Source organism: Bidens hawaiensis, unplaced genomic scaffold (assembly GCF_021521415.1).
Source record: "Bidens hawaiensis isolate Kalapana, Puna unplaced genomic scaffold, B.hawaiensis_p1.1 tig00009659_1, whole genome shotgun sequence".
In the NCBI taxonomy this organism is placed as follows: Eukaryota; Viridiplantae; Streptophyta; class Magnoliopsida; order Asterales; family Asteraceae; genus Bidens; species Bidens hawaiensis.
Window position 1 is genome coordinate 533723 of NW_027491724.1, and position 19527 is coordinate 553249.

Here is a 19527-nt window from a genome sequence, read left to right on the forward strand (position 1 = left end):
GAAGAATATTCGGGTGGTCTTTGTCGTCAGGCAATGCACAAGGAAGAAAGTGTTTCATAATATCTTCGTCCGCACAAATCATGACAATTCTAGATTGACAAACTGATAATAATAGTGAAATGAATCCCAACAACATCAACTCTGCACCAAAAGTTTATGAACCAATTAGTTACTCATTTTTCGTAAAAATATCCTCCATGGAAAATCAACTTATGTTGAAACTAACTAGCAATTGGAGTAGTGTCATGTGCTATGGTGAGCCTAATCGGCAAAAATGTAGTAACCCTGTGCGCAACGGCACAAAAATGGCTTAGCTTTGTACCAACTATGATACGAGCTTAATAGTTATTGGCTGACAGTGCAAAGAGCAGTGAATGTGCCATGTCTAATTTGCGTAAAACTGGCTAAGTTTCACGTCAATTATGATGTGTGTCTTTGTCTTGTTGGTTCGGAAAGCTAGAGCACGACTTAGTACAACGTTTATGTGTTATTATGACGTGTGTTTATGTGTTATTTGTTGCTAGTACAAAAGCAGGTGACATGTGCATCGTGTCTTAATTATGCATAATTTAGAGCATTCAGAATCCGTCCATCAAATTTAGTAAGTTGGGTTTTTCTAATATAGGGAGGTGTTTAAGGTGTTGTGAGTGAAAGAAAAAGAAAACGCAGTGATTTTTTTCTTTATATTGTATAAGTCTTTTAATATATTTTGAAATTGCTTATGAGTGAATGAGAGAGAAAATGTAATTATAAAGGTATAAAAAGTATTATTTAATTGAAAATAAGAGAGAAAATATAGTGTGTTTTAGTATAATTTTATATTAGATTTGAAGATAGAGGAATGGATGAAAATTAGGGATGGCAAAAATCCCCGAATCCGACGGGGAAACCCGAAAACCGGCTTATTTCGGGTCGGGTCGGGTTTTGTTTTTTCGGTTTCGGGTCGGGTTTCGGAGATTGTTTCGGGGATTGTTTCGGGTTCGGGTTCGGGTTCGGGTTCGGGTACCCCCGCCCCGACCCGCCCCGATATAATATATAAATATAAATATAAATAATATATATATATATATATATATATATATTAAAAACCTACATCCAGACATCTTAATTCTTACATGTTAATTTTGACTAAAATAGCTTGAGGTCAACCAAATCCAACACCAATGGTGAAGTGATAACTTGCACCGCCGCAATCCAAGCACCGCCACACCACCTTGCGTCACTGCCTCCACACCACCTTGTGTCGCCGCCTCCACCCGCCATCGCACCAGCTAGCACCGATACCGCACATCCACCACTGGTTGTTGCCGCTGCTACATAATCAATATGTAAGTTTTGTGATGGATTCTTGAACAGTTGACCATAGACTTCATAAGCATATTACTAAGGTTTTGGTCAAAATTACCCAGAATAGTCAATTTCGGGTCGGGTCGGATCGGTTTCGGGTTTTCGGGTTCGGGGACGGGGCGGGTCGGGGGGGTACAAAAAACCAAACGGGGAATCCCCGAATTAAACCCGACGGGTAATGGGGCGGGTACGGGGATGGTTTTTGGTTTCGGGTTCGGGTTCGGGTTAAGCAAAACCCGCCCCAAACCCGCCCCGTTGCCATTCCTAATGAAAATGCTATAAGTTTCACATCAACACAGCAACGGCATCTTAGGCTAGAATTATTATTATATATAACAATTAAGAAGTTTGGTGACGTAAACGTTGTCTCATGTGGTTATTCGACCTTTTTATTTGTTTTTTATTTGTTTTTTGATTTTAAATTCACGTCGGTTTGCTGTCGTAAAATACAGGTTTTTTTAGCATTGATACCGTCAAGTGATTTCGGCCACATTCGCATCAGCTCGCGGTCGATACCTAAGGTTGTTTTTCCCGCGAGTTTTTTTTGTCCATCAAGTCTGTACGAATTTGTGTGAGGTCACGACCACAACGCGCATACATTTTTGGTCATTGCTTTAATTTCGGTGTCGTAACCTGATACCAACCAAACTCGTGTCAGTTCACCACAACACATGATTTTCTGTGTACGATTTAGTGCCGACAACGTCGATTCCGACTAAATCAGCGTTATTTGCAAACACAACGTGCAGGTTTTTTTATTACTTTTTTCGTCCCTCGATTCCAGAATCTACGAATTCGTATCAATTCGCAACTAAGCGCGCATGTTTTTTTGTTCGCCACATTTTTTATATTTTAAATATGTTAAACTGTTGTATTTGGGTGCGAACGAATTTATGGTTTGCTTTATTTTTGGAGCCGTAACTAGATACCAACCATAGTGTCATCGGTTTGTAGCCGCAACGCATATTTTGTTATGTTAATTTGTTGTATTTTTGCGTTAACAAATTTATTATTATATATTTGGGGGTGAAGGTGGGGGCGGGGTTATTACTGGTTTCGTAACCCGACACCAATCAAATTCACCTCGACTCGCATGCGCATTGCACGATTTGATAAGTTGTATGAGTACAACTGCCAATAACATCGTTGCGCCGGGAATCTTCCTAGTTAATATCTAAATCCAGAATTCCCAAAGTAGAATACCTTCTTTAACTTTTTGTAGGGCTTGAAATAGTGGCTTCCTACCATCCTTCATCAATTTCTGCACATAAACAATGCAAATTTGATAATAAACTCTACAATTATTTCAATAACAAAAGAGTGTTAATTATTATCATAGTTGTTGTTGTCTTCGTTATTCATAAACCATGTGTGAATTCCTAGCCGGATTTTATCGCAGTCGGCCTTCAGGCGATGGGTTATCCTCAAAACAGGAGATAGTGGGCTTGGTCTGCGATTGTGGGTATATGAGGTAGCCTTTTGTCAGGGTCGTCTCTGAAAATCTCTAGAAAAATATTGGGCCGAAGACGATTATAAATTCTTAAGAAAATAGCAATCAAACAATTAGCCCTAGATCATATAAAACTAAACATATAAATAGCACTAAATTTTATATAAAACTAAACATATAAATAACAACTAAACATAAATAACAATCAAACAACTAACCCTAAATTTTATAAAACTAAGCATATAAATAACTAACTATTAGTTTAACAGCATTAAGAATCAGTATTTCAGTGAAAAACTCAAAAACCTAACTGTGGAGTGGTAACTGGCGTAGTAGCAAAGGTCAGAGGAGGGACGCCGAATCCGGCACCGTCAGAGGACCGGAGGGTGTTATGTTCGGCGTTCGCTTGATCCCGCCTCAGTATTTTTTGTAAAGGTTTTAATTGGGCAATTAGATTGGTTAAAGGTTATAAATTTACGGACAGGGTAGATATTAATTCATATTAACTCAATTTGAATTGGGTTAAGCTGGTTATGAACTCAAGACTTATTAATTATGAATTGGGGCGGGCTGATGTTATAACTTAATACTTTTATACTTTTTTTTGAAAAAAATACATACATACATACATACATATATCGGGGAAGTATAAAATGAAAACCCACTTGAGTTGTGAAAACCCGTGAAAACCCTATGTAACATCGTTTTTTTTTTGTTTTCTTTTTTTTGTTACACACGTAATATGTGTTGTTACATTTAATACAAAAATCGAAAAATCAAAAAAACTTTTTTTTGCTATTTTTTAACATTTTTTACTAATTTTTATATATGTTTTCAGGAAAGAGAAAATGTTATATATATATGTTTACATTTTTTATTAACTTTAATTGTGGACCACAAGATTTAAACTTTAATTAAAAATATGTGATTGAGAATGGGTTTCTAGAGTTTTCATAACTCAAGTGGGTTTTTATTTTAACCTAACCCTATATATATATAGGATCAGGATCATGTGAGAATTTTTTGGGAATTAAGAACTGTGAGAACCATTTTGGACCACAAAAAAACCCAAAAATAAAAAAAAATCATAAAACAAAAAAAAACTAAAAAAACCAAAGTTCTTATATATCATCCCGGTTTCTAAAAAAAACCGTAAAAAAATTCTCGGTTTAGCTAAATTATACATATATGTATAATATGTACATACATGTACACACATGTTTTTTTCCTTTACACATATGTATAATTTAAGGTAAATGATAATATACATATGTGTACATTACGTAACTAGAGATTAAATGAAAGCATACATATGTGTATAGGTATAATACGAATTAAAAAGAAAAAAATGTTTTTTTTATATGTACACACATGTTTTTTCCTATACACATATGTATAATTTAAGGTAAATGATAATGTACATATGTGTACATTACGTAACTAGAGATTAAATGAAAGTATACATATGTGTATAGGTGTAATACGAATTAAAAAGAAAAAAAATTCGGTTTTTTTTATGAAACCGGAATGAAATATAAGAATTTTGGTTTTTTACTTTTTTAAAATTTTCGTTTTTTTTATTTTATAACTTTTTAAATATTTTTTTAGAGGTTTTTTAGTGATCCAAATGGTTCTCAAAGTTCTCAATTTGCCAATGGTTCTCTTATGATCCTTACCCTCTTGAGTATAGTTTGAAAACCCTCTTGAGTTGAGAAATCCCGTGAAAACCCTATGTAACATCATTTTTTTTTTTTGGTTACATGTAATATATGTTACATTTAATACAAAACATCGAAAACATAAAAAAACTGTTTTGCTATTTTTTTTACATTTTTTTAGTAATTTTTATATATGTTTTCAGGAGGGAGAAAATGTAAATAAACTTTTACATTTTTTATTAACTTTAATTGTGGACCACAAGATTTAATCTTTAATTAAAAACATGTGATTGAGAATGAGTTTCTAAAGTTTTCACAACTTAAGTGGGTTTTTATTCTAACCTAACCCTATATATATATATATATATATATTTATATATATATATATTAAAAACTTCTCGAGCATAGCGGAGTGTCTGGCCGGTGCCGGTCGACCACCATGCCATGGTTGAGAGCCAGCCTTGCCTTTTGTCTTTGGATTTACCCCATGTACCTAGGTCGTTCAAAAGAAAATTACACAAATTACAAATAACCCTAATATTTAACACGAACCTTGCCAGCATAATGCAGAAAGCGTTCAATGGCGAGAGAAGCGCAGACCATGACGGTGCAGACGGCGGCAACAACCCATGTAGGTGTATACTCAAACGACGTCCCTTCGCCTTCTTGCTCTCCCATGATTTTGAATGGAAACTAACTCGAATATTCAATGCGGGTTGGTGTGTAAGATGAACATGAATATGAATATGAATAGCGGATGACAGAATTGAAATGTTAGCCGACGGTAAGATGCTTCTCGCCGCCAATAATCCCGTCCAATTTTGTTGTTTGTTTCGTGATTACTTCTTCTTTCGTTACAAAACATCTTTGTTTCTCCAACCAAATGCCTTCATTCTAATCCTTACAATTAGAATTGGTGTCAAAAATTTTTGTTACATTTTATCTTTTTACCACGTACCACGTGTATGTTTCTTTCTTTTTTTACTTTTTTTAAACGATGTGTTGCTTGTTAAACACATATGTATTGTTTCTTTAACACACCATTTTTTCATGCATTAAAACATATTGTAAACATTTGTTTTTGTTTTAGATTCTTCTCTCTTCACTTCTACTAGATTATAACAACTACGTTAAGAGGTTCTATAATCAGAAACCTGTCAGACGGACCCCCTCATAGGAAGGGCAACTATACAATATATACTTTGATACCACTAGACTAGAATCTCAATTTCTCAAATAGAAAACAAAACAAAAAAGTTAAATTGAATAGAAGAATGAGACAACATTAATATTTGAAGAAACACCAATCTAAACAAAAGTTAAGATCGAAGTTTCCACAGGTTGAGGTGGTTTTGAAAGCCTTGAATCCGAGCAAGTGACCTGAATCTGCAATACTAGCAACGTCATTAGCCACGTTGCAGGAAGAAGGGCTTTCTGTAGCCACCATCTAGTGTGAGAAGTAGTATGATAAGTGATGTGTATGAGTGAGAGTCAAGAGAGTGGAATCCCTTACTTGATAGGTCTATCGAGGGTTCACACCTGCGGACTTATCCTTTGGCGTTTTTTGTCCAACGGTCTGGGTGTTTTCTACCCCAAATGGTATATCCAACCCCAATCCGAGTCCATATCTTTTCAATATTATTTATAAACAAACACACATGTATATAAACCAACTCATACGAACCATGTTTTTATTATTAAAACAAGGAGTAAAACTATATTTATGGGACCATGCATAACAATCAAGTAATTATTTAGAACGAAGGCAGCGGAAATACCCTTTCAGGTTTCCTTCAAACGCAGCCCTTGAAATCATCTTCAAAGGTTGTCTGGGTGCTTTCATCATCTTTTACCCCTGCTTTCGGAATGCATAGAACCGTGATGCATTTTTACGTAATTCGAATTTTCTAAAACCAAACGATCAAAGCTATGTTATTTGTATTTCTTTTGGCTTCTACTATTAGTTTGTTTCACTACTTAGACATTTTGTGACACATACGACTTGAACAAACTTAAGCTGTATGAGCAATATACGATTATAAGGCTCTTACTATCTCTCATATGGAATATGTATGGTTTGGCTATTCATCCCCGCACGTGGGCAGCAAAGGCTCGGATCATTGTCACCGGTGGGCACTGAGAGTGCAGGTGTGAGATTTCCACAGGCGTGGGGCGGCATGGTTTGTAATTTTCCTTTTTAAATATTAATTAATATATAACCAGTCATTTAGCTTCATCATCTACGTAACACTTGTTTTTCTATATTTCATATTCACTACAACAGATGATCTACGAGTTAAGACACAAGAGTCCGTCCTTACTCCTTAGTGAAGTTTTAAGATAACCACAAACATTATTATTACCTGATAATGGTCCCTAAAGACCAAGCACGAGATCCATATATATTATATTCTTTTTAAGACGAATTATTGGTACGGTACTTGCTTTAAAAAAAGTATTGAAGAAGACTAAACATTTCACAAAGCAAAAGTAAAAGCCAAGCCAAAGTTGGTGTGCTCTTTACCGTTGTCGTCATTCGTCCATGTCATAACCTGTCATTATTTTTATATACGTACTCTAATCAAAATATATGAGTTAGGTTTTTTTTATATCAATACAATTGCATTAATAACTTCATAACCTTCCTTAAAAATGATTTACACCATCTCACGTGCTAGACCAATAAATATATCACATTTATAGCATATCCCGACCCACTCTCACCCTTCCATTTTTATCTCATTCTCTCCGACTAATCATCCATGTCACAAATACATTCAACGCATCGCGTTGTGTTTGATTTTAAAAGACTTGCCAGTCTACAAGAAAACTGGACTTTTTCCGACAGTTTCTTTTTTAAGAAATTATTCATCGGAAATTACCAACAGAATTCGTCAGAAAACAACTTTTGCTATTTTCTCTATACAAAAATATAACTTCCGTCTTATCCGTCACATAATTTCTAACGGCTAAAATTTACCTGTAATCCGTCAACGATTAGAGGCCAATAACTATCCCCGACGCCATATTTCCATTTTTCTGGAATATTACCGACGGAATCTCGTCGGTAACCACTTTTAATTTCCCAAAAAATTTCCGTCACTAAAGGTTCAAATTTCTTGTAGCGTCGATTTCATGAGTGAACTGATTTTATATGTTTCGGGCGGGAAAGCTTGGTTAAACAAGCTAATAAGATAGTGAAACAAGTTGCTTATGGTTGAGACGACCATATTGATCATATTCTTAAGCAAGTCGTCGGGCACTCGGGCATGAATATTGATCATGTTATGTAGAACTCCTTTATAGGTGAACTTTGGAATTTACGAAGATGGTCCCTTGACTATTATTAAAGTGCATTAGTTGTTTATTTGAGCATTCACAATTCATTCCTATCATCAATATTTCTGTAGTTTAACAAAAAAAAAAAACAAAAGGAAAAAAAAGATTATTTTCTAAATTTATTTATGTTTTTTTAAAACCTCTTACGTTCCATTTTCCATATCACTCCATATTTAATTAAATAATACTATATCTTTTCAATTAGGCCAGCCAATATTCAGACGTAGAGGCAAGATAGATCTGAGACCACATCGCAAGACACGCATCGCAATAACATCGTATTTTCTGTGTTTTCTAATGAGTAATAATCATATTTATTTTTATTAACATTGTTTTTTATTATTTTCCTCGACTCAAGCCGTTTCGAACAATAACCGACTCAAAAAATCTGAAACACTGAAAGGATGGGACCCCACTAGAAAAAATATTCTTGATCTACCACTACAGTGAAGGGAGCGATGTTCCACGCTCATTGATCTGGCGTGGCACTTGGCTCACGCTACTTTAAAACTGTAACAAGTGATCAAATCTTCTAAGAGAAGCAAGCCTTCATTATTTGATACAAATTATTGGTACGGTTTTTATCACTTTATGCGAAAATCCATGAAATTGACGAAGACTTAACTTTTTACAAAGCAAAAGCCAAAGCAAAGTTGGTGCTCCTTTGTCAAGATCTAAATATATCCCAAACCCATCAATATGTTTATATACTTAAATAATAAAATATATTAATTATCTTTTTATAGAGATTTTTTTCCAAACTAATATTGTTGGAAAAACTATTTACCATTTTAGTGCTTAATGAAAACTATTTATCAAATTAGTGTTTTTCATATATTTTTCACTTTTTAGTTTTAAATCAACATATTAATGTATTTTTATGTCTTCTATTAGTTAATCTATTATCTATGTTTTTTTCTTATATATTTTCATGATCTGATCAATACAATACCTTTTTTATATATACTTTATTTCTGAATTAACTTGTTTTTATTTTTCTTTAGTTACTCGTTCTAAATATTTCTTTTTTTTATTACTTCTCTCATTTGCTTTTTCATAAATATATTATTTTTTTGTCCTTTTGCTTTAGAATAAATTGATTTATGAATTTTATTTTCCGGTTTAATTTTTGTATCGTAACGAACATAACCAATTCCGATCAAATTTGTGTTGAATAGTGGCCACGGTGTATGGGTTTTACCAACGCCCGAGTTTTACCAATTTATGTTGTTATTTTTGTATTAAATATATGTGTTCATTTTACGAATTTAGTTTTCATGTTTAGTTCCGGTACCGTATAACCTAATTGATACTGGCCGAATTCGCGTCGAATAGTCGCTGCCCGTGGTGTATTTTTCTTTAAATATGATATTTTACGAATTTTTTTTTTGATTTAGTTCCGGTACTATAGGGAACCTAACCGTTAATGATGTAGTTCACGTTAGTATCGGTTAGGTTCCACGGTACCGGAACTAAACCCGAAAAATAATTCATAAAATTAACATATTTAAAAAAATAACACTAAAAATTGGTAAAACCAGGTGTTGCGGCCACTATTCAACACGAATTTAAGCTTTAATAATTAGATTCGTTACCGTATCTGAACTAAACCCAAAAACAAATTCCTGAATGAACCAACTCAAAATTTTGTCATTAAAGTACACCAAATATAATCACATATACCGACCATATAAAGTCTTAGAAACCAACTCATACGAACACGGTTTTTATTATTAAAGCAATAAGGAGTAAAACTACATTTAGGAACCAAGCATAACAATCAACAAGTTGTGCCAACATGAGACGACTTATTTAGCCCGAAGGCTGCGGAAATAGCCTTTCGGATTTTTTTCAAACGCAGCCCTTGAGATCATCTTCAAAGGTTGTCCGGGTGCTTTCATCATCTGTACCCCAGCTTTCGGAATAAACAGAACCGTGATGCCGCAGCCGATCAAGACGACGGCAGGTAGGACATAGGGTTTGACACCATCAACCAAGCGGTCACTTTTTTCTTTCAGATCCTGGAAGAAGTTGCTTATGGTGGAGCTGAGCATGGTGAAGACTTATGGAATATATGAATTATGATCACTTACCGTAGAGTGTTCAAATCCTTTATAGATGAAGTTTGGAATAATTACGAAAACGGTCCCTTGATTATTAGTAAGTTTTAAACCCTTATCAAGGGCTATTCAAATAGCTTGAGACTCGTGACTCGCTCGATAAAAGCTCGAAAAAAACTAGCTATAAAAAGTTGATTTGAAACATCGTGAGCTAATTTTGATCATTTTTGTAACCGAGCCAAAATCAATCCAGGCTCGGCTCGAGTCATGGCTTAGCTCGAGTCATGGCTTGGCTCGTTGGCTCGATTTTAAACTCGTTTAACTTCAAATTCGAGCTAGAGTCTAGCTAAATTGCCTCGTTTAATTTCAAACCCGAGCTCGAAACCATCTTGGCTTAACCCGGGCTTGGCTCGTGAATAGTCTTCTACCCCACTTCATTATGCATTTGTAGTCCTTTGCAATAAAAATCTACCCACATTGGTAGTTACTTTATAGATGCATTTTTACGTAATTTCAGTTTACTAAAACCGAACGATCGGAGCAATATTATTTTTATTTCTTTTGGCTTCTACTATTAGTTTGTATACCATGAATAGGCCGAAGCTATATGAGTAATATACGATTATAAGGCTCTTACTCTTACTTTCATATGGAATATATGGTTTAGCTGTACGTTAATCCCCGCATGTGGGCAGCAAAGGCTCGTAACATTGCCACCGGTGGGCGCTAAGAGCACAGGTGTGAGATCTCTCGCATGCGTGGGGCGGCATGTTTTGTACCCTTTTTACTAAATGCAGTATAATAAATATGTAAAATTAGTAAAATATTAATTGATATACAACTAATCATTTAGCTCCATCTCACCCGTACGTCACCATATTTAACATTTGATTTCGCACTACCATAAGTCCATAACACATATTCTTCAACGTGAAATGAGAAACTAATCATCATCTACGTGACACTTGTTTTTCTTCATATTTCATATTCACCACAATAGATTATCTACGAGTTAAGGCACAACAGTCCGTCCTTAGTGAAGTTTTAAGATAACCACAAACATTATTTTTACAAGATAAGACTAAGCACAGGATCCATATATATTATATTCTTCAGGACAAATGTACTTGCTTTAGTAAAGAATATTGATGAAGACTATAAACATTTCACAAAGCAAAAGTAAAAGCCAAGCCAAAGTTGGTGTGCACTTTTCCATTGTCGTCATTCGTCTTATGTCATAACACGTCATTATTTTTATATACTCTAATAATCATAATATATATTAGTTAGGATTTTTTATATTAATAAAATTGCATTAATAACTTCACAGCCTTCCTTCCTTAAAAATGATTTAGACCATCTCACGTGCTAGACCAATAAATATCTAACTATACTATTAAAAGTAAGATAATTTTTTCACATATATCATCCAAGAACCTCTATATAGGATGACACGTATATGTTATATAAGCGGTTTTCTATTTTATCAAGCCAATTAATTATGTTGTATTTGGAAATCCCAACAAATAAGTTATAGAAATATTCTAGATGGATTAATAAATTTCATTAAATATCCTATTTGTTATAAGTTAACATTTGATTACGTTTAAATATAATGATTTTAACATTTCTCTTAATCACACGGATCACTAGCCAATGTTGTATTTAAAGAAGTTTTTAGAGATTTATGAATTGTAAAATTTTGTTTATCATTATGTATATCTTATTAATTCATAAGGTATGTCATTATAAATGTTATTAAATTTAACTTTTTAGTTGTATTTTTAAACCACCCGTATATCACACAAGCTCTATCATAGTATCACATATATAGCATATACATCCAACTCTCAAGTCACAAATACATTTATCTTATTTTCTCCGACTAATTATCCATGTCACAAATACATTCAAAGCACAATGGTTGTGTTTGATCTTAAAAGACTTGTTAGTTTACAAGAAAACTGGACATTTTCCAACATTTTCTTTTTTATGGAATTATCCATCGGAAATTACCAACGGAAATCGTCAGAATACAACTTTTGCTATTATCTTTATACAAAAATATACCTTCCGTTAGTAATCCGCCAAAAAATTTCTAACGGCTAAAATTTACCGGTAATCCGTCGATGATTAGAGGCCAATAACTATCCCCGACACCATATTTCCATTTTGATGGAATATTACCGACTGAATCTCGTCAGTAACCGCTCTTAATTTCCCGAAAAATTTCCGTCACTAAAGGTCCAGATTTCTTGTAGCGTCGATTTCATGAGTGAATTGATTTTATATGTTTTCTCTAACGAAAAATTTTCCGTCACTGATTTCATATGTTTTCCCGAAACCTTGGTTAAACAAGCTAATAAGATGTTGGTACAAGTTGCTTATGGCGGAGTCGACCATAGTAAAGTTGTAGTGTTGTTATTTTAGTCGTTGGGTGTGGGAATCCCTTATAAGTGAACTTTGGAATAGTTACAAAGATGGTCCCTTGCTTATAACTAAAGTCAAACTCTCCCCCACTGTATTTTAATTATGCATTTGTAGTCCTTCACATAAAAATCTACAAACATTGATTTGTGGTTCATTTGCGTTACTTCCTATTAAAAAAAACATTGTTGAAAAGTTATTTGTTTGTTCATAATATATTTGTATAGTATGAAAAAAAATAGGTGGACTTTATAATTTTTTTTCATAGGAGTGATAGAAGGTTTAACACTAATTTTAAAAGGGTAACTGGGATTTTTACATACAATAACAGTAATAAAAGTAAAAATAAGGTGGGTGACTGCCCCTTCTTCTCTAGACAGTGCATAGGTCTGTCCATGAATGCAAGCTTATATGATATTTAGATGTAAGAAGTTGATGTTAATTAAAAAAAAAATCTTTGGCCTAAAAGAATATATAAAAGGTCTGATCATTCTTGAATTAAAATACGATCGTTTAATGAATACCAAAACTTCCAAAAGCTATATATTTCTCAAGAATGTTATACCTTATGGAAGGGACGAGATCGGTACCGTACCAGTACCAAAATCCCGATTCCGAAAATCACAAATTTTTTTGTACAGGTACCAGTATCAAAATATTCGATTCGTCATCGGTTCGGTACCGGTACAATACCGGGATGGTACCGGTATTTAAGGTAAAATTCGAGAATACTGGTACCGTACCGAAAAAAGGTTAGCTTTCTTAATCTAAAACAAATTGGTACGGGCTTATGCTAAAAAAATAATGAAATTGACGAAGACTTTACTTTTGGCAAAGCCAAAGCAAAGTTGGTGCTCCTTTGTCAAGATCTAATGTATCCCAAACCCATCAATATGTACGTTTATACACTTAAATAATAACATATATCAATTATATATTTATATCATCGTTCAAAAATATACTAGTTTCAACTTTCAATATAGGTAATAACGTACAATTATTTTTGTAAAAATTTAAATTAATATATTATAAGCTTGAGGTTAAGTGACTGTAATAAAATGACCGGCAAATGAGTAACAAGCTGAGCCGCAACACTCTTTTTCATGGTAAAATTGACTCTACTAAACACAAAGTTTATTGAAATACACAAAAGTCATGTAAAATATAGTTTTAAAATTTTAATATATACATCAAAAGATAATATAAAGGGATTTAATACATTAAATTTAAGTTTTTAAAAGTTACTGTTCCATCTTGTAAATTTTTTTTAAGTGGTTGTCAGTGGAGAATTAAGAAAAAAGTAATGACAAATATATATAAAATATTATTTAATTAAAAATAAAAGAAAAATTGTAATGATTTTTAGTATAATTATAAGTTTTGAGATAGGAAAAGGGATGTGAATGCTCTAATTATAGATGTCACTGTCAAAGTATGTTAGACCGTTACCACCATGAGTGGACCAAAGACGTAGTCGATGACATCAGCCATATTCTATACTCCTATAATTACCACAAGTTAGGAAGAATTGAGGTATGTTTTTTCTTCAATGATGCGTTCTTTTTTGTTTTTGGTTTTTATTATTCTTGATAGGGTGCAACATTCTTAATGAGTGCCTTCATGAAGACGTATTTTGTTATGTGATTGAAATAAATTTGACATGCTTTTGGATGATTTTGAAAGTATTAATTGTTGCGTTCTTTAATGTACGAGAACAATAATCATCGAGTGTAAGATGTATTTTGTTATGAGTGCCTTCATGAAGATGTATTTTGTTATGTGATTGAAATAGACGTATTTTTTTCACGACAGTTGCCTCTCTCATGCAACCACCCCCCCCCCCCCCCCCCAAATGAAGGGGAGCAGTGTTCCACATTCATGAATCTGATGTGGCGCTTGGCTCACGCTCCTTTAAAACCGTAACAAGTGGTCAAATCTATAAGAAGCAAGCTTTCATAATTTAATACAAGTTAGTACGGATTTTATCACTTTATGCGAAAATTAATGAAATTGACAAAGACTTAACTTTTGACAAAGCAAAAGCCGAAGCAAAGTTGGTGCTGTCAAGATCTAAATATATCCCAAACCCATCAATATGTTTATATACTTAAATAATTAATTAGGTTTTTATATCATCCAAGAAATATACCACCTTCAACTTTCATTTCTCTAGTCTAGCCTTTTGTGATTTCAAAACTTGTACATAACTGCTGACTAGTAGATGTTAGAATAAATATATTTATATATTTATTTATGGCCCTTATGATTATTTATATTATTATAATTGATCAAATAATATCATAAGCCTTATTAGATAATAGGTAAAAGCTTGATGGACGCTTTTACCCTTAAGACTAATTAAAAGGTTTCCCCTTGAGTGTATATATATAGAGAGATAATTAGAGAGTCTAAGGTTGGTTAATTGGCTAATCATAACACCTCAGAGTCACCCCACAACTCTCTCTCTCAAATCGTGTTCATCAAGAACACATAACTCCATCCTAACCGATACACCCTAAAGGGGAACCGAATCAGATTAAGAAGATGTCGATCTCCAACATCACTGGATTATCAGGTATTACATCCTTACTCGTTTCCATTATATCATCAAATAGAAGAAACTGATCAACATGTGGTATCAGATCATGATGTTGATTAATCAGTTTCTTCGATGTCCATAAAACTGGAATTAAAATCGGAAACGAATTTTTGTTTTAAAACCCTTATGTTTACGGTTTTGATCATCATCATAAAATTGATTGGATTTGATGTTCGTATTACTTCCAACGAATTGTCAGGTCTGATTAAAACCTGTTTATTATCAAAACCTGATTATTTTCGAAATCTGTTTTACAAAACGTTAAGATTTCGATTCCAGTGTTATTAATCTGATAAAATAATCGAATTATCAGTTTCATTATTTTTTGAAACTGTTCTTATTTTCGAAGATGTTCTTGATGAACATCAAAATTTTCGAAAAACTAACACTAATTTGGATTAACTTGGGAAACTGAAATCTGTTAAAGAGATAATGTTATCTCTAAATTTAATTTCAAAATCTTTTAAATAAAATAAAAAATATTATTTTGAAATCTTATTAAATTTTGAGATAATCTAAAATTTTAACAGAATCTCCCAAATCCCTTAAAATTAGGAAATAGGTTATCAGGTTGATTAAAATTAATTTTTCGAATTCTGCTAATGTTGCGAATCAAGGCATCCATTCGCAACAAATGGACTCCAATCGCAACAAACAAGATGTTGCGAAATCGCATGATGTTGCGAGTACTCTTAATCGCAACAACTATGTTGCGAGTGCTTTAAATCTTGCGAGTAACATGTTGCGATTATCCACTAATTATGTTGCGAATCAGAACCTGGCATCACAAAATGTTGCGAAAGGGACACATGTTGTGAAAGGTCACTAATGTTGCGAGTGCTTAAGATGTTGCGAGTATTACCTATGGATGTTGCGATCAGCCTTGAGATGTTGCGAGTATTACCTTATGTTGCGAGTACTCTTAATCGCAACAATTATGTTGCGAGTACTTCAAATCGCAACAATGCTGATTACATCACAACAACATCATTCGCAACATCTCTTATAAAGCATCAATCGCAACATTACTCATGACCTCACTATCCGCAACATCTAAAATCCCCTAACCAAATTCGCAACATTATTTCGAAGTAATCGCAACTTCTCTTATATCTTAGATGTTGCGAGATGATCAGAAACCCTTATGATAACCTAACTGATTAAGGGGCCCTGTTTGTTTTTTTTTTTTAGGGGTAGCAAAACCCAAGCAGGGGGCGCTGCCCCCCGCACCCCCCGTTAAATTACTTAACTTAAATAACACTTCTAGTTCACTTCTGCCCAACGGTGATGTGTAACCTAATATTGTTATTTAAGTCTAATTAAGTATGTCACTTAAAAGTGTATGTCCTAACATTATCAGACATTCGCGTGATTTTAGTTTTGCCTTAAATACACAAAAGTTTTCACTTCTGCCCAACGGTGATGTGTTATACTTAGTGCATTGCGAACCTACTTAGTGCCTAAAATCTTAATTGTCTCACTTCTGCCCAACGGTGATGTGTTACAATTAATTTTGCACAAAACTTAATTTTCATAATTGCTTGAATATATTCACTTCTGCCCAACGGTGATGTGTTTTTATTTAAGTAGAACTTAATTTAAGTCTGTTATTTTGGTGTTTTATAATAGACTATATCACAGCTTCCTTATATAATGGTCCTTACTTGTTTGCCTGCTTTAGATTAAGTGCCCTTAGATCACTCTAAATTCTTCCTTAAGTTTCCAACTAGATGCCTTATTTAGATTAGTATCTTATTTTCTCATCTTGTTTCCACCAGCTCCCAACTGTGGGATTGAAACCTTGACTGGCGCTAACTTTACTGCTTGGAAAGACTCCCTTACGCTGACACTTGGTATGCTGGACTATGATCACGCGCTCAGACATGAAGCTCCTCCTGCTCTTACTGATAAGAGCACAGCTGAACAAAAACTTGCTCATGAAAGGTGGGAGAAGTGTAACAGGATGTCACTTATGCTGATCAAGAACTCTATTACTGCTACCATCAGAGGAGCCATTCCTGATTCAACTATCGCCAAGACTTATCTGGCTTCTGTGGAGGAACAATTCAAGGGAACGTCTAAGGCACATGCTTGCACTCTTATGCTTAAGTTGGTGACTACAAAGTATGATGGAAGGAGCGGTATTCGTGAGCATATCATGATGATGCAAGACACGTCGAACAAGCTTAAAGACTTGGACATGTCAATCAGTGAGGGTTTCTTAGTCCAATTCATTATGACTTCTCTTCCTGCTTCTTATGAGACTTTTAAAGTCAATTACAACACACAGAAAGAAAAATGGTCAATGAGTGAGTTGATCGTTATGTGTGTCCAAGAAGAGGAACGTCAGAAAGTGGACAAACCTGAGATGGCTTACCTTATGACTACCGATCTTTCGGGTCGAAAACAATGAACATCCTTTCCCCAAATCTCTGAGTTGTGATGAAGTGCAAGAATTGAGATGAAAATATTCAATCCGGTTGAAAGTTTAAGGTTTCCCAATTTGATTTCCCTCTCGGCTTTTCTTGTGACCGTTAGCACCGGGGGATATAGCCTTAGTGACTCATGTATCCCCATGTTCATCTGCATTGATCAACAAGTTAACAAATTTATATACATTCAAACAAACGTATCTCAGGAGATAGAGAGGCTGCTCCTATTAAATCCCGACTAAAAAAATCTCTTTTTTTATTTTTTATTTTTTTTACGTTTACAGTGCAGTAATCCAGATAACATGATAATGAGAAGGAAAATAAACAGTTTCTTACTGTTTTAAGTCTTGCAATGCCATCCGAAGTTGGGATATTCTGACCAAATAGCCCGATCACTTCTTCCCTTAACTTGTCTTGCCATTCTTGATTAATCGCTAGAAGGAAAACCGTCCACGAAAGTAAGCTTGTGGTCGTGAGATGACCCGCCCCGTATATGGTTTTGATCTCATCAATCATGTGCTCTATTGTGATCCTGTTACTTTCATTAGGATCATTAGCCATTTTCACAAGCTGTCCAAGGTAATCACTTCCATACTCATCAACCTCTTCATCCGTATTCTCCTTTCGTTTCTTCACAATGTCTAGAATAGATTTCTTTATTGCCTTTTCAAGCTTCTCCGCTTCTCTTTCATCTTTTGTTTTCGATATCAAACTGAAATGCAACCAGTGAATATCAGTGACCAATATTGTTAGACAAGTTTATTATCCATTACAGTTATTATTGTTGGATTTATCATTTATCTTTAAGCTTATATTTTCTATAACGCGAATTAAATATTAGGATAGTTTATTCGCATATTATTATTATTATTATTTTCATTGTAATTTCTTTATGTGAAGAGATTTGTTTTCAGTATTATTCACTAATACAGATCTTACCTGATTCCTGGAAACCGTAACCTGTACACATTTCTAACCGTTATTGCTGTTAATCTCGCCACCATCTCAAATATATGCTTCCCTTCAACATAACTACTACCAAACGCCGTTCTTGATATCACCTCGGTTGTGACCAACCCGAATTCTTTATGCACATCGATTTCTTGGCCTTCAAAGTCCCTCCACTTACCCAGCATCGTCTCGACGCTTCTGCTCATCTCAGGAATCATTTTCTGTGACATTGGTTTTAAGATATTAAAGTTTTAATCAAATTACACAAAACTAAGTAACATTTTGAATTGAAATAAATGATTCCTACCTTCAAGCTTTCAGCATGGAAAGTATGGTTGGCTAGCTTTCTAACCTTTGCCCATTTTTCGCCTTCGTTTGTGATAAGTGATTCGCCTAAAAGCTTCTTTGCATGCCCTACCATATCCATCTTCGGGTAACCTCCTTCTCGATTGCTTAGTACTTCTTTTACAAGCTCCGGATCAGTAACAAAAAGTTGTGCCTCCGACCCATGCCAGTTTATAAAATTCAACCCTATAAAACATTTCAAACACCGACGTATAAGCGATTGAATTAATGGACACAGTTTATGCCTGGTGAATATATATTTTACCGAAGGTTTTAATCCAAGAGTGTACGTGCGGCTGAATTCGTGGAAAGATGTCGTGCGACATGTCCATTGGGTGGTTCATGGACTGGTTTCTCATGGTAGCGATGACTTGGGTGTTTCCATGAGGAAATTTATAAGGGAGACCTAAAATTCCTTGGGATTTCATCATTTTTTGAATACTGATGGGAGTCCACCATGCTTTATGAACAAACTTAAGGAAAACCCGAAGGAGAAGAAGACTCGATGTGATGATTACGAGAACTAGAAGTAGAGACATGACTTGGATGAACTCTTTGTTTCAAGTTTTCTGCTTAGAATAAATACTTATAGCTAGTGTTGTATTGTATCTCATCTTTCCTTAATTTGAAGATACCTCTCCCTTTAATTTGTTATATCACTAATAGTTCGTCATTTTCACATTAAAAGACAAACAAACCCTCTTGATTTCAAGTAGGAATTATGAAAAAATATTAGGATGATATACATACATAATACATATAAGAACTCATTTGAGTTCTGAAAACCTTATGTAACAACATAGGGTTTTTTGTGTGTATATATGTGTGTTTGTTTTTAGCCAATCACATATATATATAATCTGTATAGTTGGTAGCTAGTCATTGTGCTAATTATAATGATTGATTTGTCAATATCTTG

At 34.1% G+C, this 19527-nt stretch overlaps 1 protein-coding gene across 1 annotated transcript; it reads right to left on the reverse strand.

Annotated features, from left to right (window-relative positions):
* Positions 1 to 17443: 17443 nt before the first annotated feature.
* On the reverse strand, positions 17444 to 19170 carry LOC143533266 (cytochrome P450 CYP749A22-like). The gene is made up of 5 exons (XM_077028105.1): positions 18874 to 19170; positions 18571 to 18794; positions 18252 to 18484; positions 17639 to 18024; positions 17444 to 17463 (listed from the first exon to the last, which is right to left on the reverse strand). Exons 1-5 carry the CDS (start codon positions 19145 to 19147, stop codon positions 17444 to 17446), a joined length of 1137 nt encoding a protein of 378 aa, XP_076884220.1. The 5' UTR covers positions 19148 to 19170.
* Positions 19171 to 19527: the final 357 nt, after the last annotated feature.